Source organism: Salarias fasciatus, chromosome 23 (assembly GCF_902148845.1).
Source record: "Salarias fasciatus chromosome 23, fSalaFa1.1, whole genome shotgun sequence".
NCBI classification, from domain to species: domain Eukaryota; kingdom Metazoa; phylum Chordata; class Actinopteri; order Blenniiformes; family Blenniidae; genus Salarias; species Salarias fasciatus.
The window spans coordinates 6,065,719-6,088,356 of NC_043766.1; the positions used below are offsets into that span (position 1 = coordinate 6,065,719).

A 22,638-nucleotide genomic window follows, 5' to 3' on the forward strand; every position below is an offset into this window, starting at 1 on the left:
CTCCAGTTTGCTATTATTAACTCTGCGTGCTGTCCGTGATTACAGACAAAATACATTCTGTTCGCATGCCTCCGATTCATCAGCCAATCAGACAGACTCTGAACACCTGCTGCTCTCAAGTCCAGCATCTACCACTGGCCATAGTGTGACGGCACGACTTTGCTTTCTACAAAATTAAGTGGACCCCGCTGACCTTGGCAGGGCTATTATGGGCAATGGACACACACACACACACACACACACACACACACACACACACACACACACACACACACACACACACACACACACACACACACACACACACGCGAGTTTTATCTCCCACACACCAAGGCTGAGAAAGCATTGTTTGCTTGGAGAATAACACACAGAAAGGAAATGAGACATGAAACATACAAAGAAACATACAAAAACACTCTTGATTTATCAGGGCTGTGATGCAGAAACGTGATTTAACACACAAGAACAGAGACTGCGGTAATTTGTGAGTAACTTTATTCTATAAAACTAGGTAACTTTATTATAGGTTTAGTGATACACTTTCAATAAAATATTGCAAGTATTATGAATAAAGTAGCTGTACAAATGTGACTCTAGAAACATTATTTTGGGGAGAACAGTCTCCTGATTGGCCATGCAGTGCCAACCGAAAAGAACAACCATAATGAAGGAAAAAAAGAGAACATTTGCTGATTCAATTATCTAAAAATTCCAGATACCATTTCCTGCAGTAGCGGAAGAGGGTGGATGGGGCCTCAGGACGTGGGCGTGCCCCCCTGTTTGGGCTCCTCCGACAGATTTGACTTGCTGTGTAAACATGATAGCATTCCTCCGGCTGTCCAAAGAGAGCTGCTCTGACAAACTTATCATACAACCTTCATTTATCCCAGATAACTTCATAAGTTATCTCCTGTGAAAATATCTCAACGGTGGAGCGTAACCCAGTTCTGCCATGTGCATTGTGGACAATGTTTCTAGATGTAGATACCTGGATAGAGTAAACAAATACTGTACAGTAAAAAGACTGGGACTGAGGGGTCAGACAGGCGGAGTGCTGTAGCGGATCTCCAAGCTGAATTTCTCAGGCGTCTTAGGCAGAGGGGGTTTACTCAGCATGTTGTGCTTCATGATCATCTCCTCATTGGCGTAGATGGGGGTGTCTGTGTCGTCGGAGTGGTACCCAGACTGATATCCACTGGTCTGATTGGAAGACTCAGACTCCAGAGACTCCTTACTCTTACAGCGCAGCAGCTGACTGAGGAGGCAAACCAGGACAAATACATGACATTTAAAAGTTATCCACAGGAGCAATTTTTTTTCTGAATTATGTGATTGTAAAATTAAAATGGGTGCACTTCAGTCTTTACCTGAAGTTGGGTGTAGTTGGTAGGTGCTGGTTCAAGCTCTTCACCTCCTCTTGTGAGAAGCCCATACCGCTGTCTGTGTGACCCTCCTGCAGAAGTCCCAACAAACTGAATAAACACTGGTGTTTGTCACATCGCACGAAGGCATCGTGCTGCATTCATGCTGTTTGGTTTTCATGTAAGTAAGATAGTACAGTCAGCTTTGCGCAATCGCTTTCAGTATCAACCTGCAGTCTATTTTTTTTCTGTCCAGACCAAACTCTTGTTGTATGAAGGCCTATTTTTGTGTCACATACTTACCACCATTCCATCGACTTGTAACTGATTGGCTGATTGGTTGGAAATATTTCCAGGCAATTGATTGAGACAAATTAGGAAAGCAGTATACTTCCACCCTGAAAAAAATTTATCTTAATAGCACTACATTATGGAAGCAAAAATAGAGTAAAAATATAATTAAAATTTATTAAAAGAAATGTTCAGGAAGAAACTGCATTTTTGACTCATAAATGAAATTAATAATCAATCATCAAACTGCACTTTCATTTTCATCTTCAAGACTGCTTATTCTGATACTTAACTGAAACGAAAAAGAAAATGACAGTACAATTTAACTTTCAAAAGATCCGACTGCAAGCAAGGAGCAAAATTCCAATTGAAATATCAAATTTATGATAAAATGTAACATTCACAAATACTTTTTCATTTGAAGGTTATGGCTGTATTATGTGACTCACAAAATTAATTATCATTAATTATCATCCAAACTGCATTTTCTCTTTCTTCTTTGAGTTGTACATTTTGTGACATAACTAAAAAGAAAAAAAAAGTGGCGATTGCTTTTTCGTTTTCATGCCCACTCGTCAAAAAATGGAACAAACATCAAATTGCGCCGCAGAGGGGTGAGGTCAAGTGAACGCTTTTCTTGATGTTGAACATGCTGAACATCTTGTATTCAAGTAGTTGTTGTGGCTCAGTGGATAAACTCTTGTCTCATGTGGTTGTAATAACAAATTTAAACAAGCTTATACTTAATTTTAAATGTTTTAGGACTACATTTCTCTCTACTTAATCATTTGAAATAAAATCTTTTGCTGAATTTTGGGTCAAAAATTTTTAATGATTATATTCTCATAATATGGAGTCTTTCCTCTCTTTTCTTGTGTTTTGTATATTTTATATGTGTGGCATAAAATGTCAGAGTGCAGGTATCTGAATTGGATAAATGGTCCACATTATTCACATTCCTACATCACTTTGTATTTGTCTCAGAGCATTCAGACTTGTCCCCCAAGAGCAACCCTCCTGTTAATAGAGTTAAAGGGGAAAATATTCAACTCCAGGGATTTTATGAAAGAGTTGCCGACGGTGCAGATTCTCACCATGACGCTGCTCTGCACCAGAGGTATGTCTTCGAAGGTCTTCACGCTCAGAGGCCGACTGTACCTCTCACTCTGTTGTTGGGAGAGTCTGTACAAAAAAAAGGAGCCCATGAAGAAACGATGCAGGTTGAAGATGCAGAAGTGACAGCAGTTCCCGGCTGAGAGAGTCGTACATACCCAAGAGATGATGGGCTGTCATAATGAAGCTGAGCCTCCATGTTCACCCCACTCTGGGGCCTGTTGTAGAGGCTTCGCGGTTCAGGGGCCATCGGACTCACTTCTGCTTCAACTGCTGTCAGTGGGATGTAGTCCTTCCCATCCTGATAATCAAAACATTTTTTTTTAGGATAAACACCACACATTAGAAATACAAATATGGACTAAAGTCAAGATATTTCATGGTAAATGTAGTCTTTTGGTCAGATCAGAACAGACCTGTTGTGCACTGGCCTGCAGCAGGTTACCCAGGTGCTCCACCAGGTCAGCAAATGTCGGTCTGTCTGTAGGACGATCCAGCCAGCAGTCCAACATGGTCTGATATCTGTGAACACAGTCATGGCTTTCAATCAAAAAACTATAATTGAAACAAAGAAATAAGCTTCAGAGACTTTAGATGTCAGTACTGCCACTACACTGAGCAAATCAGGTCATTCTGATAAGAGGAAATCAGACTTAATCTTTGCCCTCACTGTTCCCTTTTAAGTACAAACAACAAACAAAATCATATCATTTAGCTATCCCCTTGCTTTAAATACCTCTTTCAATATGTTTTTCAAGTGCCTGCTCTTTGTTTCTATTTGTTTCTACACTTTGTAGCTTTAGTTTTAGAAAGGCAGTATAAATGTTGAGAGCTTATTTTAAAGTGGGAATGGGGGAGAGGAAGAATGTGAATCTGTAAAATTTAATATAAAATCTGCCCCATGTCAGCGCTCTGCTTACATCTCGGTGGTGGCGTATTCCGGTGGCCTCATCCTAGTGCCTTCCCGCAGCCTCCTGCAGAAAGACTCATCAATGCAAACACCCGGATAGGGAGAAGCCCCTGAAGGAGAAATAACACAATGTAAGTTACAACTAAACAGAGATCCTCATATATCCTGTGCTGTGTGATCATTAGCAGCTTTACCCAAAGAAAAGATCTCCCAGAGAAGGACGCCGAAGGACCAAACGTCACTTTGTGTGGTGTACACCCGGTCAAATATGGTCTCAGGAGCCATCCACTTCAGAGGGAGGCGAGCCTGTAACACAAAGAGAAAGAAAACAGAGAAAACTTAGTCCATGCTTACACTGATCCCAATTATAAGACTGAATGCCTGTACATCACTTGATGAACTCACATCTCCCTTGCGAACATAGTCAGGATCTTTGTAGACATCTCGGGCGAGGCCAAAATCACAAATTTTCACCACGTTGTTCTCAGACAGCAGAATGTTTCTGGCTGCCAGATCTCTGTGGATGCACTACAGGGTAAAGAGCATCAAGGAGTGAATATCACCTTCAGATTCATCTACTTTATGTACACAGGGAAGTATTGATGGTCTCACCTTGCGAGATGATAGAAACTCCATTCCTTTGGCCACCTGGAAGCTGTAACTTATCAGGTCCTCCATGGTCAGATGGTCGTAATCTGAACTTTCTGGAATCATGCATCATATATCATAATGAGAAATATGACTCCTTAGCAGTCCAAAATCAAATTTCTGCCCAAAACAGGGTAAACTGTATCACAGCAGTTTGTTTTCAGCACCTTGCTGCATTTCCACAGTGCTGCCTGAAGCTGCGTCTCCTGCGCTGGAGCACACCGCCGTCCCTGTGCAGATGTCCAGCTGGGCAATCTTCCCCAAACCAAGATCCCCCTCAGTCACATCCTCCTCTGCACGGGTCCACCTCTGGCTGTCCACTCGTTTTCTCTGTTTGCCACAGTGCAGTGAAATAATCATTTTAGATGAAAGACAAGAGAACAGTATGATTTGTATGAACTAGAGCTAGACAGGTCTGCAGTGAAATATTCTACAGTACTGGGACTGAGCACAGTTGTGTGGCCTGCAGACACATAAGAGAAATGGATGAGATCTGCTGGCCCGTCATTTACCTTGTAGGGGCTGTACTCTCCTCGCTTGCTCTTCAGGTAGCTGGAGAGATTTCCATGTTTACAGTACTCAACAATCACCATCAGCGGCCCTGCAGAAAAACAAACCAAAAAACAAAGAGATGAGCGGCCGCTCCACCTTACACTACACCAGCTGACGTGTGTACGTCAAATAATGAAAATGATGATTCTTTGTCGACACAAAACACCACCAGTTGGTTGAAGGTGAACAAATGCGTGGTATGTTTATCAGCGTCCTTTCTCGGGGCAGTACAGAAGCTCGTGTGGCTGTGACTGACCTCCAGGCTTCGTACAGGCCCCCAGCAGGTTGACAACATTGAGGTGGTGTCCAATGTGGATGAGAATTTTCAGCTCCGACATCAACGCTCGGTACTCACTGGTTGTGGCTCCCTCTGGAGAACGCAGAGCGGTAATGCTAACGCAGGATGTTTGAAAGCTTTCATTAAATGAAACAAACAGGACGACACACTCACCCTTAAGCATCTTGACTGCAACAGTTGTGCAGGTGGTGGCTTTCTCTATGCCGAAGGCAGCTGCTTCTACCACCTGACCGAACGCCCCTCGTCCCAGTGGGTCACCTGCGATGTAAAGTGTGTGTCAAAGACATACACAAAACACTTGCAAAGAAAATGTTCTTCCCTGGGTACAGACTTTATCAACACCACTTGTCATGCGAACGTTCACTTTCATTTTTAACAGAGAATTATGATAAATATAAAAATGTGATTGCTCCATATAGAAAGGGAATGGCCCTACAGCCACAATGACATTAAAGTTACTGTTTCACACAAAACTAGTTTTGTACAATAATTCGTGGCATTTTTTTTATCTTTGGTGCATATTTTCACTCAGGGCTACTTGTTTTTGCCTCCACAGACATGTTGAATTCTCTCTTTTTTTATTGGTTCAATAACTGAATACTTAGAAAAAAACTCTTGGGTGAAAATTGGTTTACTTGTAAATCAGGACTTTATCAGCATTGAACAGTGTTGACGACATTATAGCCACTGTAATAAAATGTGAACCAAGTTGTGGCCTTATTTCTGGCCTGAGGCACTGTGACACATCGACATTGTCATTATTTTCAGATATTAACTTTTCAAAAGAATCCCCAGTCTCATAATAAGCAGCCACCAATATGCATGGAAAAAGATAACTGGATTTCGACTGAACTTTGACAAATGCCTGTTAATGAAAATCTGTTGTAAACCATCACTGCTTCTCTTCCTCCACAGGGAGGAAACACTGAGCTGGGACTGAAAACACTCGGTGCACATATCCATAAAATATCTCCTGATTCTGTGCACTGTTGCCCCATCCCATTCCATCAGCGTTCTGATTTCTGATTCCTGTCTCACCCAGCTTCAGCCTGTCCCGTGGAAACTCCCATTTGTTGGCATCATACGTGAGCCTCTCACACTGCTCGTCCATGGGCATGTCCTCTGAGTCGAGAATCATGGACAAGTAGCCAGTCTTCAGATCTCCTCCGTTTGGCTAAAGCAAGGATTAAAACAGACATTTTGAACAGTGGAGCAGAGTTTTTAAGGGTAGAGCAACTGTCTGTGTCAGTTCTTTCTGTCAACCAGTGTAAAGCTGCACTGAAATTTTGTACTGATTCTGGTGCCCCTTCAATAAAAGAGGCCCAGTCGGTTTTGTGGGCCTACGTGACTTATGGGAACAGAGTGGCCTCGTTGTTTCTGGATACAAAGGAGAGGAGCCGCTGAGAGCCAGACCACTCGCTTCCAATCAATCACACAGGCCCACAGTAACTGTGTGTACTTGTGCATGTGTGTGTGTGTTTTAATATTATTATTCATTAGCAGCAAAAGTGTGGATGACAGTGAGGATGAGGAGGCACTTACTCTCTTTCTTCCACGGATGACAAAGACAATCAGTAACCAGAAAAACATGGCGATCACCACTGAGCCAATAGGAACAATCAGCTCCACGTTAGTTTTTTCCTCTGCACCTGGGAGACACACAAACAAGTGCCAGAAGTGGCAATTTATAAATAATTTTCACTTTAATACTGTAGATAAATATCTGTACTTTAATTGAGTATTTAAGTTTTTGTCTTTCACTCCCTTTATTTGAGCACAAGAATCAAAACTTTCTCCTCCTTACATTGTCAAAACTCCCTCATTATGTTTTCTTCTCTTTGAGGATAATTCAGGGCTATATTAGAAGGATTACAGCAGCTCTACACAAAAGATATCAATACTGAAGCAGCACAGTTGTATGAATTCAAAAGTGATCATTTTAGATATATGATCAAATTCCTAATCTGCTCATTTCCACTAATTAAGAACCACCAAAAAAGGTTAACATGCCTTTAAAAAAAAGCACCATATATATTAAAAAAGCTTTAATTGTTCGTTGTGTATCTTTGCAATCTAAAAATGTCAATAAAAATATCTATTTAAAAAAAAACGTTCTTTTTTTCTCATAGTTATTCTTTGAAGCTTTTACCATGAAATCAACCTGATATGTTTGCATTTACCAAAGTCCTTTAAAACAATATCTGAGTTCTAGAAAAAAAAACGTCTCAACTTTTACCAAAAAACAGCTCATTTGGATTTAACAACACAGTGACCATTTCTGTTATAAATGAAATTGACCTTGATCATAGCCTTGTCCTGAAAAGTTTTCCTTCATCAGCATCAAGGTGCCATGAACCCTAAAAATACATTTTTCTGTGTCTATGTCTTAACAGATATTCAGGTTCCAGATTGAAACCCATGTTGATGAGAGTTATCTCACAGTGCATGCACCGTTACAGAAAAATGCAGGAGCTTCTTTGTAAATTGTTATTTCCACAGAATGATTTCCTGAAGTTGTTTTAAATCTGTTGTGACATTTTTATTTGTTGTTGGTATCTCACCCCTGAAAACCAAAAACAGAGTGGAGGGTGTGGTCGCATGTTGGAAAATCCCACACTTCAGCGAGTAAAGGCAATCCTCACTGACCTCCCCTCTTCATAGTTGACTCAGTTTTCCAATGTTTAGATCCAACAGACTCAAACAGAAAAAAAAAGTCTTGTTCCTGCTGACATTGTTCTGCTTAAAAGCTATAGACTGGTTAGTATCTGTATGTTGCTTTTATATTTTCTCTGTTATTCGTGTTTTGTTGATGGCTTACAAATTGTTCCTTGGGGAAAATAAATTTCACATTGACCAACTCTGCTTGACATGCAATTTCAAAGATTACTTTAGAAGAAATAAAATAGTAATAAAAATGATATGCTCAAAAAAAGAAGGCCATTGTTCATGGAAAGAAACAGGACGGCCACAGAGGTATGTCGAGTGTCGTGTCTGTGACGTGTCTTGGGAGGGCCGCGCGAGTTCAGACATGTTTGTGTTGTCTTTGGCCTGTAGACACGTGTATGTCTCTGTTCAGACTGCTGAAGGAAGGAGACTGCTGGAATCTGGACTGTAAGCAAACTGATATTTTATCTAGTCATAACAAATGATCAGGAGTCTGCAGCAAAAACTGCTGCCAAAGACAACGCACTCCATCACTGCTGTAGCAGTGTCACTGTACGCTGCGTTGGACTGTTTCTGCAGACGGCGATTTGGCCGAGGGACTGACCAGGAACCGTTTCAGTGGGTTGATACTGGCTATGATAGTTTTCAGACTGTCTTCGTTCTTTAGCGTGTGTATTTTTCAGAATGTTTTCTCGGTCTGGATTTACTCTTTAAAAGAAAAAAAAATGGAAAGTGAAGACATTCTAAACTTGTGTTATGTATGATACATGAAGCAGCAACGTAATCTAATGCCTCTCAATTTAACCATGACGCCTAATTTAAAATTTCTGCAGTATATGATATAAAACAATCCCTCTTTTTAGAGTACCAAAACAACAAAATATAAGTGCTTTATTCACGTCTTACAGGACAAATTAATAAACAGACATATGACAACATGACTGACAAACAGAGGCTGCTCCTACATCTGCACCCTCTGTTTCTAACAGAAACAATTTTGGAATCTTGGGGATCGTGTCAGACGCAAGTAAGTACCACCGTATTCTGTGCAATTTAAATTTATGCACATGAATTCCTTTGTTTCACAGTGATGCCTGTTTCACATTTTGTATTGTATTTTTCCTTTGTCAGCGCATTGAAAGCTATTTTTGCACAGGGGGCAACTTTTAGAAGAAATGTTAAAAGGACTGAAATATGAAAGCTGAAATATAATATTAAAAAAAAGGATTTTAAGCATTTCACTACTGAAGTGAGTTTTTAAATGTTCCATTTTCAGTTTGTGTTGGGCATACATATGTTAAAAAGAAGTTCAGTGGAGTGTCAATATAAAAATTTGAGCATGTGAATGTCCAAATGCAGCTTCTGAAAAGGCTGGTATTTGTGACAGTTAAACGGGAAGAAAAAGTTTGGGAACCATTGTTACCAACTGTCGTCGTCCAGCTAACTCAAATACTCTAAGGGGAATGTAGTGAGTGAATCAGTCATTAGACGGGCAAACACTTTGACAACTAATGTGACACGATGTAACGATACAGTCATGTGCAGGATATAAAGGAAAGACTAATCCAGGGAGAAAAGATGAACATGTTGCACTTTACTAAGTAATACTTTTGATTTGCAACTAAGTAAGATGATAACATTTCAAAAGAGTCAATCGTAAATCAAGAAATGACAAATATTTAAAACTCCTTTTCTCGTTGTCTGTTCTGTGTGCTCTGATAATGTTCAGCCAGTTTCTCATTGGTTCAACCCTCCCTCGTTAACAGAGCTGGCAGAACCAACTGGGTCTGCATTCTGCTGGCGGGGAAGAGGTCACGTAGACCCTAGTTAGCGCATTTGTTTGTTTGTTGCTGTGTCCGAGCTCGGGACAGAGGGAGGAGGACCGGAGAGCAGGGGCAGGGCTGGCCTCCGTCTTTGTCTTGCTCCCTCCTCATTGTTTTGGATTTAGAAACTCCTAGGAGGATGTGCGTTTAACTAGGTCAACTTCCTGCCACGCGGAAGCAAAGTTATTCTTACTCAATATCTTTGATATTTAAAATATTGTGTTGTGAATCACTGAAAATGTCAGGCCAGGAAAAAAAATGTCTTTGTGAGTAGTATGTGAGCTGCAAAGATATAATCAGTGTTTGGCATGATGATGAAAAATGATGCATTGAGATAAAGATTGGATGGAAAACCAGAGGAGACATTTTTCTATGTAACTACTGAAATGTGTTCATTGAGATGACAACAAACCATATTAAAAAATGGATTTAGTTAAATGTTGCAACTTGAAACAATAAAGAGCTCGAAGCTCACTGAAGTTTGTGTCACGTTTTTAATTTGCCTTTATTACACTTCTGCAGTCAAAAAAGTTTTAAATATTAGTTTTGCCTCCCGCCTATTTCTGCTCAGGAAGAAGGTCTGACCGACACTGAGTAAAACCAGAGTTAACAGCCATGACAGAAACTGAAGATTGCTCTCTGGTCTGCAGTACACATCACCACAAAACTGAGACCCAGGCAGCATACATCAAACACATTTCACATTTTTTTATATCAAATTGTAATCATTGTTTGGATTACGTTACAGAATGAGAGACCAGCATAGCATTTCGTTACTACAAAGTCACTTTTTTGTAATAGTCATATAAAACACATACAGATCATTTACACACAACACAGTCACTAGTTTTAAGGTCAGACTTTACAATATTAAGAATTAATTCATCTTTCAGTTTGGCATCCCCGGGCCATTTTCGAGTTAAGCTGCTTTAGGTTTAGACTGCTCAGAGACCTTGACTGTACAGAGCTCCCTTCTCTCTCTGCACAGAGTCATGTTTCACTATTACATGACAGCATCAATAACATTCTCTCTCTCTGTCTCCCTCATGGCAGGATCTCTGACAGTAAGTGAAAGTTGGTGGTCTGAGCTTCCTGCACCCATCACATCGACAGCTAGTAGACTGGCAATTTGGGAATTTGTCTGTTTGCCTGTTGCTCCCTGTGCCTGTCTTATTGTTTTCCCTATTTTTATCTCCTATCCCTAACAGCTGAAAGAAACCACCTCTGAGTCTGGTTCTGCAAAGGCTTGATCCAGTTTGTCCTGTCCACTGTTACCGATGCTTCTTCATGTGAAACAGGAAGAATTTTCCTGTAAATGTGCCTTGGGATGATTGTGTATTGATTGATGCAATAAAAATGAATTTGAAAATTCAAATTGGAATAACAACCACACTAAGATCAGTTACCGGGTAGAAGTTTAGGCTGACACTCACCTTCAGTCGTCAGATTCACCTGTGCGGTGTCACAGCCGCGAGTGTTACACGCAGTGCAGGTGTACTGTCCTCTGTCCTCCCCCTTCACTCGCTGAATTGTCAAAGTGCGGTTGTGCCGGCCAAGAATCACGCCTGAAGGCAACCCAGAGAATTAGCGTGATGACTACAAAGGTTCGTTGATCCTCCACTGAATCAGTTTTCAGTGCAACAAGGCAAATCCCACCTGATCCCTCCACCACACTGTGGTTGTTTTTGGTCCAAATGACTGTCGGGTTTGGCGTCCCAGAGGCCTCACAGAGGAGAGTGATTGTTGCACTCACGTTGACTTTTTGGTCAGTGAAATTATTGAGGATTCTTGCAGCCTCAAGGTCTGTAAATTACAAGAATGTAAGTAAAAAAAATAATGAAACGTAACTTTTTGTTGATATGAGGTTGACCACCAAGATTAGGTCATATGAACGTTCTCTAAAAAATAGACATTTGCAGATCTGCAATAGTGTGGTTTGTAAGAAAATGATTGATTTCCCTGAACAAATTAGTAATTTCAAAAAGAGATTTAATTACCTTTGAGGGAAAGTCTGCGCAGCAGGCAGGTTCTCTCCCCAGTTTTGATGTTTTCCACCTGACAGGCATACAGACCCTCATCATGGCGGGATGCATTGGGCAGGGACAGCTCCAGGGTGACATTGGTTCCCTGCAGTGTAGAATGCACCACCTGCGATAGAGGCCTTTGCTCCAGGGCCACAGAGCGGCAGGGCTGCACTGATGCAACATGTTCCGACTCGGACGTGTTTGTGACTCGAAACCAGGCGAGGTTTCCATAGATCAGCCTGTCCGCCTTACACTGCAGGACCACATGGTCTTCTTCCAAAGGCTGGTTAGAAGGAGACATGCTGACCTCAAGGCCACCTAGCAGGGTGGAAATATTGGGGAGATTGAGAGACGACAACGTGGGTACCGAACATCAGTTCACAGACATGATGGGTTCCACGTGTAGAGAGGGGAAGGACCGCACTCACGTGTCACATGGAAAAAGATTACACGAGAATCCTTTCCGACTTTGTTTGCGGCCGTGCATCTGTAGAGGGCATGGGCCTCTGCTTTCTGAATCTTTAAGGAGCTCATACTTTTCTGAAGAAACATATTTATGGTTGATAATTAATATAGATATTATTAATGAATTTCTAATGTAAAAATGTTGCATTTTTGCAGAAAACAGCAGGATGAACCAAACAGAATTGAATATAATAGAATAATTGTGGTCATTGTGCTAAAATAATAATAGAACAATGCTCAGTCCCATTCAGTACAAAATAAAGTCATAGAATTGATGAAAAGACTTAAAGTTAAACAAAAGAATACATAGGATTAATTGGAATAAATAGCATATAAAGAAAGTACTAAACAAACTAAGGGATCTGCAATAAAAGTATATTTTTTTAAAGATAAAGAAGGAATCATTCACCTTCTGAGTGTGATTGGTGTCATTTGTGATGCGCTCAACATGGTTGTGACCAGTGTTGTTGTTGATATCTTTCCATCCCGTGCACTGCCTCAGCTGTGCCTCGGACTTAATCAGCCCAGATCTGAAAAAAGAAGTGTAGGAAACACATGAAATTCAAATTTCTGACATGTTTCCTTCTGTATTTTAAACTTAAAAAAAAAACTGAAAATCTGCAGACTTAGACAAAGCTTTCACATTTTTTTGTCTTAATACACCATACAGTCATTACCAATGACAAATTAATTAAAAAAAACAACAACAAAAAAACACAGCATTGTCGTTCATGACCACAGTTTATTGAAAATAAATTTTAAAAAAGTTTAATTTCTCTGGTGGGTTTATGCTGTCATTATTGAGCTACTCATAACTCAGAAGAATTTTGTTATTGCAGTGTTCAAAAAATTTCATATCATTACATTCTGTCTTCTCACACTTTGCAAAACAAATTTATTTCTGATATTAAGACTTATAGGATCACATATTGACGTGTCTAAAACTAAAGGACTATGTTAGCGCTTTGCATTTTATTTTTACTAAGCTGAGGTGCACTTAAAACTGCAGTCACACAAAATTACAAGCATGGAAAATTGAAATGAACAGTAAATCAAACTTTTTGCAATACTGTCTTAAAAAACATGATTTGAAAATGAGATATGATTAAAGGGGAAAGAGTGAGTACTATCAGAAAAGCAGCTTGAGCAGGAAGAAGCGCTTTACAACAATAAAAAAAGTACAAGACAGGAACAACAGGAAACGTAGAGCAGGACAGAGGAAGCCCTCAGAAGTGTTGGCAGAAGATAAGGAACCTGCCACTGGTCCTGTCTCTCCCTTTCTCCCTTACACACACACACACACACACACACACACACACACACACACACACACACACACACACACACACACCTCGTGAGGTTGTTGTGTAACTGTTGTGTAACATGTTGTGTACAAACTACACAGCCGATCCAAAGAGCACACAAAATTGTCAGATTTCCATCTAAAAATGGACATTGTGAATCGAACGAATCACATCCGCTGATTTGCATCGGGTCAGAGTGCAATGTCATTGTCTCTTCTCTTGTTTTCGTCAACAATACAAAAGCAGCTATTTCTCTCCTAAATCAACAACCTGTTAACAATGAGTGGCCGAGAAACAAGCGGTCACGTTGGGCACACAAAGGAAAGCTCCCACTTACCAACACACCCATCACCCCGCTGTTTTTAACTCATTCACACACAAACAGTGAGGCAGGAAAACTTACGAAAAGGCTTCTGGACAGTCCTCCTTGGACATCCACTGCCAGTGAATCTGTGCAGGTGTGGGTATCCCCCGAGCTGTGCACCTCAGGGTGGGACTGCTGCCATGAGGGTACACGTCAGTGTCCACTGCCACTTCCTTCTCAATGATGTGTGGAGGCACTGCACGAGAAAGCTTTCGTTACACTTTCCATTCAAATGTGTGCAGCAGATATACAGAAATACAGAAGCATACAAACCGTTGACCAGCAGCCGGAAAGACCGCCTCTGCACCTCTTTGGTTTTCCTGTTGATCAGGACCACGGTGTAATTCCCAGCGTCCATTTCTGTGACGCCACGGATGATCAACGCGTCACTTTTCTGTTTTATTCTGTAGTCGTCTTTTAAATTTTTACCATTTTTTAACCTGGTCAAAAGAGCAGAGCAATGTCAGAAAATCTCCTTTAAAGGGCAATTCATGACTTTTGAATTATCAAATAAAAAATAAGTGTGACTACTTATGGCTAGAAATGCTGTGAACACACCATCTAAAGTCGGGTTCAGGGTAAGCCGAGTACTTGACAGGGATCACAGTAGATGTTTGATCAGCCACATTCACTTCCCATACCTCCGTCCAAGGCTCCTTCATATAAATGAAAGGTTTTTCTGGACACACAGGACAAGCACACAGTCATATTAGTGACACAGTGACAAATTTTTAAATGTTCTAGTTTTCATCTAACATTTAGTGAACTAGCTGTGATACAAGATAGAAAGTATTACTACACAACACAACATTAAAAGTCTGTTATTCAACTAATTATCTATTTTAATCACTTTGTATTGGGGAACCATGAAAATCTGCTTTGCCAAGTTCACCGAAATTTTCAATGCAGAAAAGAAATTGCTCAAAACGATCATGTTTGACGTCAATGTTTTCAAAAGGATCATTAAAGTCTGATTGGTAAAGATTTAAAATTTGAAATAATTTGAAACAAGAAATGTGGTAATGTCCTAATACGTGAACCAACTTATCTACTGCTGAGTTAATTGTTTCATGAGCAGTAAATCCCATCCAGAAACACATTCTGAGTGTTTTCGTTTGATAAAACATTAAGACCATAGAAATAACATTGTGTAAGAGGTGACCACCTCATAAAATATATCACAGTGTAATTATCTAATCCACAATAAATGTAAAAATATTCATTTTGTGGTGCAATTTCAGTTTTGAGATATCATAAATAATTATATGTTGGTATGTTCTTATTTGTGGACTCTTGTACATATCAGGTTGTTATTTAAAATGTATATGAAAATCAAATGTAATCAAGTGAAAGCATTTCATGGTTTCTATCTCTACAAAGGAAAAATACATTTTACTTGAAAACTGTAAACCAAAGATGAAATTAATGGCAACATACGGTACAACAGCCACAAAGTGAGAGTGGACCACTACAAGATTGTAGTTTCTTTGCACCCACCATAAACTTTAAGATAAGCTGAAGCACTTTTGTCCATCTGGCCGCTGGAAGCCGTGCAGGTAAACTCTCCAGTGTGGTCCAGCGTCACGTTCTCCACGGTGAGCGTGTTGGAGAGCTCCAGAGAGTTCCACAGCTTCTTCTTATGGGACACGGCATGTGACAGCCTCGAACCATTCAAAGAGGACTGACAGAAGGAGACACAAAGGACTGGCACTCACACAGATATACTAGTATTTGACTTACTTATGTGTGTGTGTGGACAGTGTTGTTAAAGAGTTCAAGTTTGATATGTTGGTTTAGGGAACCAAACACTCCTCTTTAGAGAGGGGCATGATTAAAACAAAAAAAAAAAAAGACCTAATCCTGCTGATAAAACTAACAAATTCCTCAAAGCAGGAAGTCACAAATATGACACAAGACAAAATAATGAGATATAACTTTTGTTGTGTTTCAGTTTGTTCTCTGTGCTAACACACACTGGCCATGGACATGGCCAACCGAGTTCACTGAAATCATTTCAAGACATAACAGAAAACACTGCGGACTGACCAGGGCCCCGCTAGAATGCGTCCAGTTGAACTCGATGCCAACGTTGAGCTCGGTGTGGGCAGTGCAGCTGAGTATTAGCCGCTCCCCCACAGACAGTCTCTCCTGCATGGGGGTCAGGGTGAGGTCATAAATCTTGTATCCTGCGGAAAAGGGAGGGAAGACACGGCAGTCAGTCCACAGCCTATTGTTCTTCTGAGACTCCAGACTCTCTGCTTTGACTCGCTCACTCGGTGCTCCTCTGGTCTGTTTCCATTCAGTATTAACCATTCAGCGTGTTTGCCTTCATGAATGTCGAATATCAGGCATATGGACCAGAGAGTGATACTGAGAGGAATTTATGGTTATGGTTTAATGTAGAACATACAAGATGATCTGCAACATCTGGAAAAGTTTGATGTGTTTAGGATTACATCTGTTTCTAACAGTTTTGAACAGGAAGAGTACATTGATTCAGCCTTTAGCAGAGATGCTGCTATGTTCACGGTGAGAAGCATTTCCTCAGCTGGCCTGCCACAACATTTATTTGCAAACTTGATTGTTTCTGTTGGATTGATTCGTAAATCTTGCAATCATTGCTAAATTTCGATGTCTGTGCTTGCCTTTACTCGCATCTATGAGTTTTGTTTTGTTCTGTTTTTGCCAAATCCATATTTATTTGCAGTAATGCTCAGATAACCTCATCCGCCAACACATCCAAGTCCAAACTATCAGATTTCATTTTGTGTTTCTTGTGAATACGCAAACACAGAAGAGATACCAGTTTTCCAGACGATCACTTTCCTGTAAACGTGGTCAACTGTACACAAAAACCCTATTTGCACACTCTCCTTAGTTGACTATCTGCAAAATTCCAGCCAAATGAAAGCTCACGGTGCTCAGGATTAGGCACTGTTTCTAATCAAAAGCCTCACCCTGAAAACTGGCAAAACACTGTGAAGTCCAGCTCAAAGGTTTGGACCCATGAGCGCAAATGGATAAGACAAGTTAACATAGACTTGTGGTACTTTTTAGAGCTTTTCTGTCAACACATTGCATTCACTAGCCCTCCTAACCTTGCCGATGTATTGCTTTGAATCAAAAACCATATCTTAACCTTAAAAACATGTAAATAGATGTGAGTAATGCAGGCCGGGTTCCACAGGTTGGCTCGGATCCCATAACTACTGTGCTTCCAGTGATCAGGCCCCGTGAACACAGAAATAAAATAACCACAAACACACACACACACGCACAAGTACATATACATTGTGTTTGTAGTAATTGTATCAATTTCCTTGCAGCATAGCCAATACTATCAATAATTACTATTTGAAAGACTCTAAGCTTAGGTTAGAAAAAAATGGATTCATAAATTGCATCCACAGATTACATAACTGATTTATCCTGCTGTGTGTTTTTCCATCTTACCAACAACAGCCACAATGTAGAGCGGAGACCTGAAAGTCTCATTTCCGATTTGAGTCTGGCAGGACACCACCCCGGCATAGCTGATCAGGTGAGAGGGAACCGTGAAGCCCGTCCTGGCGTCCCACAGAGAGTCCTTCCCATCAGGACGAAGCTCCTTGATGGGATACTTCTGACAGAGGCAAAAATTTACTAATTTTGGCCAAACACACCATATATTGGAAGTGAGCTGGCCTATCTGGATATGTATAAAGCACAGCGGTGAAAGTAAATGATTTTCATAAACTGATTTCAAATAGATGGCAACTGGATAAAAGGATAGTCAATACTGAGATTACATCGTAACTTTTTTCTATAAAGTCTCATCTCAGGTAAATCAAATTTAAACTCTAGTTGCAACTTATCAGACAAACAAATAAGACTAATACACTTGTAATTGCTATTGTAGGTTAAATAACCATAAAATAAAACCATAAAATAACAGTTGGTGAGGCTACGATGGAAGTTTAACTGCAGTCAAACTAGATACTTTAAGATAACTCCACTAAGTAAACTTCTTAAAAAAATGAATTGAATTAAGTAAAACCTTATATCTTCAGTTATAATCAGTGTTTTAGCGGGTTTGGAAGAGATATCTAATGCTTCAACTATGGTTAATCAGACAATCGTGGCAGTACCTTTGATATAAAATGGAAACTACGATTAAAAATTTCCACCTGAAGAGGTTTCAGAAGTCAAATGAAAATGGGCTCAATAAGATGCACTCTCAGAAGTGGTACAAGTGCATTTGCCAAACCATGCACTCCCCTTATAGATTTGCAATATGACATCTTTGAAGAACAAATGTTTATTAAAATCCTGCATAATTATTGCAAATTATTACCCATAATAATTGTATTTATTAAAGTTCAAAGACTGTAAAATTAATAAAAGAAACCTTCGTACATCTAAATCTCCACTTGCTATCATGATGTTGGACCTACAGAATTCCCACTTCTAAGGAAAACATCATAAACATTGCTTCTTACAGTGTTGAGAGTGACATTAAGATCTTCCACGGAGCCTCGGCACGGGATCACCACACGTTCTCCTTCACGGATGAAAACCACCTCATACTCCTTTTCAGATGGAACAAATGGCACCTTGTAATCTGAAATAAAAGCAGACTGAATTAGATAACACAACATTTAATAAGTCCAAGATCATTGGCTCCTCAGCCAGAAGGAAAAATATAACTGATTTTTTTTTTTTTCCATTAATTGTTCAAAGTTCATGTACTCACAATAGTATGTTGAAAAAAAAGTTCACTACTTTTTCCCACAGCAATGTATGAAGTTCTTTGAATATTTTTTGGATTCATATACGACATGATACACAAAAATCACGCTGCTTTACATGCAAAAACACACTTGATTAGAAGTGTAAATAAATTATACCGTTCACAAAAATGTAAAGGGCCACTGAAGTCTTGCCATCTTCAACTTTCAGGTCTCTGTAGGAGCACTGATACTGTCCAGTTTCATTGACCGTTGCGTTGGTGATTGTCAGTGTTGTGCAGAAGAGTCCTGATCCGCTGCAGTCGCTGGTGGAGAAACGACTGCTTGTTGGAGGGGTGGTCCACCTCAGGAAGTGGTGACCTCTGCCCCAAAAGGAACCAGTGACACACTGTTATTGAAAGATACACAGTCTGTTTCGGGGTTAATGAATGACGTGCTGTAGAGGATGCTTCTGCATACCTGCAAGTTAGTTCGAAGTTGTCAGATCTGTTCATCCTATAGGTGCCATAGATGTTCAGTTTTGGTGGATCAGGCATGAACTTCAATTCAATTGCTGAGAAAAATTAACAACGGTCCATGAAAGCAAGAGTAAAAACACAGTCAGAAATGAGTTCAGTGCAAACAAATACCAGCAACATTAGGGGACCAGAGACCATGGTCAAAAACATTTATCAAATTGAAATTGAATCAGGTCATGAAGTGAAAAACATGAAATTCAAAGTGCCATGCAGGAGAGGGGAAAAACTCAGGACGTTTTGCAATTGGTTGTAATGCTACTCTGGGTCATTTTTCCACTGCTGAAGCAAATGCTGGAGCTGTGTCAAAACAGGAAGCAGGGGAAGATGGGCCGGGTCAGGCTCAATAGGCCCAGAACAGTGTGGCCTAGGTGGGGTTCCTGTTTCTGAGGATACAAGCAGCTCACCGCCTCCCTGTGAGGCCCTAAAGCCCATTGTGTATTACAAAAAAGGTCAACGTGATCAACAAAGTATCAAACCTCACCATTCAGCAATAATACTTTTCTGTTATTTTTCAGATTGGCCTCATTTTCTTGATACGCTGTCCCACTTTTTCTTTTCTTTTGTTTTTCTTTTTGCTTAGACAAACCCTAATCATCTAACTTTAAATATTTTTACACTCTGCAAGGAGTACAGAAAAATCAAGAAGGAAAAGTTAGCCTAATTTCATGTTTTTATCAATTCTAATTTAAATACCACTGGATTGCTACAAAGTAAAAACTCAAGAATTAAAACTCCTCAAAGCAAAACATCCAGATAATGTAATTTTTTCAGTGTAATGATAAACAAGGACTGCAGCAGTTTTTCACAACTATGTGAAGCAAAGACCAAATCCTAACAACAGAATAACACAGATAAAGTGGATTAAACACACACACAAACGCACATACACACACCAGCCATTTAAAATTTTTTTCATGTTAGTTCATGGAACATATACAGTCCCATTTCATCTCAATTAGCTCAGAAACAGAACATAATAATCTGTGACATAATAATCTGAGAATAATGGCAACTTTAAATTGAAAGTTTAAAATGTTCATATTTAATACTCTCTTAAATCTATACCATTTCTTTTAGGGAAAGAGTAAGACCAACCTTTAAAAAAAAGTTTTTTTCTTTCATTTCTGTTGCCAGAGTGAGTGTCTCCATTTCTTGTGTTGGAAAAACATTACTGTTTATCAGGTTGCACGTTTTTTGAAGGCTTAATCTTTCAAGTTTTCACATCCTCTCCTCAGTAATATGAATTTGTCACAGTTAGGGTTCACTGAAGCAGGTTGTCTCATCATGGAGTTTAATTCAAGATGTCAAGTATTGATTTCTGTCTGATAATATTATACAATTACACACAATTTGGAAATGGAAAAAGGTTATTTTTGTTTAAAGCTGTTAATGTCTTCGATGCAATTTTTAAACAAAGGGAAAATTTTGACCCTCAGATGGGCTACTTTTCCTTTGAAATCAAAATAAATGTGTCACGCTCAATCGAAACACTAATTACTTAGAAATACAACTTTTATTTTTAGGGTACGAGTTTTTCAAATTCAAATTAGTGAAACAGAAAAGTTTTGAAGAATATGAAGGCAATTTTTTAACACGTTTCTCTTTTTTTTAAGAGGATGATAATTTGGTTACTTTATCTTACCTGCGACACAAGTGATTCCCAGAATAAAGTGCAGCAGTAGAGAGATGGAGACTGCCTGCGCCATCATCCAGCAGAAGACATGGACAAAGTTTCTTCCAAAGTCCTTTAAATACGTTTCTCCAAATCCGTTTCTAATGCTCCGTTAGGAAACCATTAACATCTGCCGATTCATATTTAAACTCTAAACAAGTCTACAAGTCATTAAAAAAAGTAAAAAAAAAAAAAAAACAAAAAAACAAAAACGGATGCCTCTGCGCTCTTCCACCATGTAGCTCCGATCCCGGCTGCTGAGGATGAGGATAAAGATGAGGAGAGGCGCTCCGGCTCCACGGCCTGGAGTAGGAGGGGCGTCACTTCGCCCCACCACATCCAAGAGGGACTCAAAATGAACTTTCATGACAACTTTTTACAGCTTTGTGTAAATAATTTATATATATATATATATATATATATATATATATATATATATATATATATATATATATATATATATATATATATATATATGTGTGTGTGTGTGTGTGTGTGTGTGTGTGTGTGTGTGTGTGTGTGTGTGTGTATACACAAAGTGAAGGCACATTTGTCAGGGATCTTTGCATTATACTTATTACTTATTTGCATACATTTTCACAAATGAAGTGCAGTACTGACTTAAACACTGTGATGTAATGTACATGTCTGATACAGTGCTTCGAGTGTTGTAGAAAAGGGATTATTCCAGTCTATAATTTATGTTCAGTCAACCAAATACAGATTTGCTTTCAAGTTTCTGTCATTAACAAAACAAAACCAGGACAGGAGACAAAAAACACACACTTAAAATGAATATAACCCAGTATTAAACCACACATGGAGTAAAGCTTAACACTGCCATGGTGCTGACTACAATGCTGAGGAGGTAGAAAAAAGATACAAGTGCTTATATCAAACAAAACAGGATGAGCTGACAGACCAGCTGTGACACTACAGCAGACTTACACACCAGGAGTGAGGACTTGACAAGTGCAGATGTAAACAATAAAGCTGAACAATCAGGTGAGACATATGAGGGGTAGAGCGACATGACTTTAGGGGAAAGATGATTCATATAAATTAAATCACAATAATTAACATTAGCCAAGGGAAGACATATCATAAGTCTGACTGATAGAATAGAATAGAATAGAATAGAATAGAATAGAATAGAGCCATTGTTATCAATGATGTATAATGCAATTTGAGATCTGCTCCACTTGTACGGTAACATACCAAAAGAATCTTGCAATACGCAACAGGTTCACAGTTGTTTTAAAATATATATGACTGAGATGCTGTGATGTGCAGAATGTGTGACTTCAGGGAGGTTGTCGCTCTGTCAAAGAAACGTTAGGTTACTCACGTAACCCCGGTTCTCTGATAACCGATACGGAGGGAGGTTTGAAAGAGAACTGTTTCTGAGTCTGTTTGTTTTTGCACTGATGCAGCTGTAGCGGCTGCCAGGTGGAAACCAGGCTGTGCGCTGTCCTTGATGATGTTAAGTGGTCTCCTGAGGCATCAGAAGGTGCTAATGTCCATCAGGAGGGGAGAGGGCAGTCCACTGTCTTCTGTGCATGTGTGCTGACCCTCTATTACCTCCTCCTGTCTGCCTCAGTGCTGCTGCTGCTCCCATACCAGACAGTAATACAGTATGTCAGCAGGCTCTGGATGGACAAGTGGTAGAAGGCTAGCAGCAGTTCAGTGGACAGGTTGATAATGCCTTTACTTTGAGATCTCAAACACATAAACAAGATGAAACACAAGACTAGAAACCCATGAAGGTACATCGACAGGTAACACAGACAATGAAACTGTTAAAACCTCTGGTGACACGACATAAACTAGGGCCAGATACAGCAGATCTACCAAACTACCAAAAGGCACCCTGAAAGATTAACATATAAGGAGGAAACAGTGAG

The 22,638-nt window shown here is 39.8% G+C and overlaps 1 protein-coding gene across 2 annotated transcripts; it reads right to left on the minus strand.

The window, feature by feature from the left end:
• Positions 1-478: 478 nt before the first annotated feature.
• Positions 479-20,888, minus strand: kdr (kinase insert domain receptor (a type III receptor tyrosine kinase)). Of its 2 annotated transcripts, none has more exons than XM_030083348.1 (30): positions 20,705-20,888; positions 19,004-19,097; positions 18,704-18,906; positions 18,296-18,417; positions 17,271-17,436; positions 15,864-16,003; positions 15,315-15,498; positions 14,376-14,496; positions 14,091-14,257; positions 13,857-14,013; positions 12,559-12,679; positions 12,113-12,224; positions 11,658-12,002; positions 11,317-11,463; positions 11,094-11,225; positions 6,716-6,822; positions 6,212-6,347; positions 5,327-5,431; positions 5,132-5,245; positions 4,836-4,924; positions 4,491-4,653; positions 4,288-4,379; positions 4,081-4,203; positions 3,870-3,981; positions 3,686-3,785; positions 3,182-3,287; positions 2,924-3,066; positions 2,747-2,834; positions 1,368-1,453; positions 479-1,255 (listed from the first exon to the last, which is right to left on the minus strand). In XM_030083348.1, exons 1-30 carry the CDS (start codon positions 20,769-20,771, stop codon positions 1,039-1,041), a joined length of 4,059 nt encoding a protein of 1,352 aa, XP_029939208.1. In that variant the 5' UTR covers positions 20,772-20,888; the 3' UTR covers positions 479-1,038. The 2 variants fall into 2 exon arrangements, with proteins under 2 accessions (XP_029939208.1, XP_029939207.1); XM_030083347.1 differs by having other exon boundaries at positions 17,271-17,439.
• Between the last annotated feature and the right edge of the window lie 1,750 nt (positions 20,889-22,638).

Bases quoted from the DNA above. Each gene is read 5' to 3' on its own strand.
- kdr (XM_030083347.1), bottom strand. From the start codon at position 20,771: ATGATGGCGCAGGCAGTCTCCATCTCTCTACTGCTGCACTTTATTCTG. The intron at 4,654-4,835 runs GTAAATGACGGG...TGTGGCAAACAG, and splicing joins GAGAGTACAGCCCCTACAAG to AGAAAACGAGTGGACAGCCA. The intron at 3,067-3,181 runs GTCTGTTCTGAT...TTTGATTATCAG, and splicing joins TGCAGGCCAGTGCACAACAG to GATGGGAAGGACTACATCCC.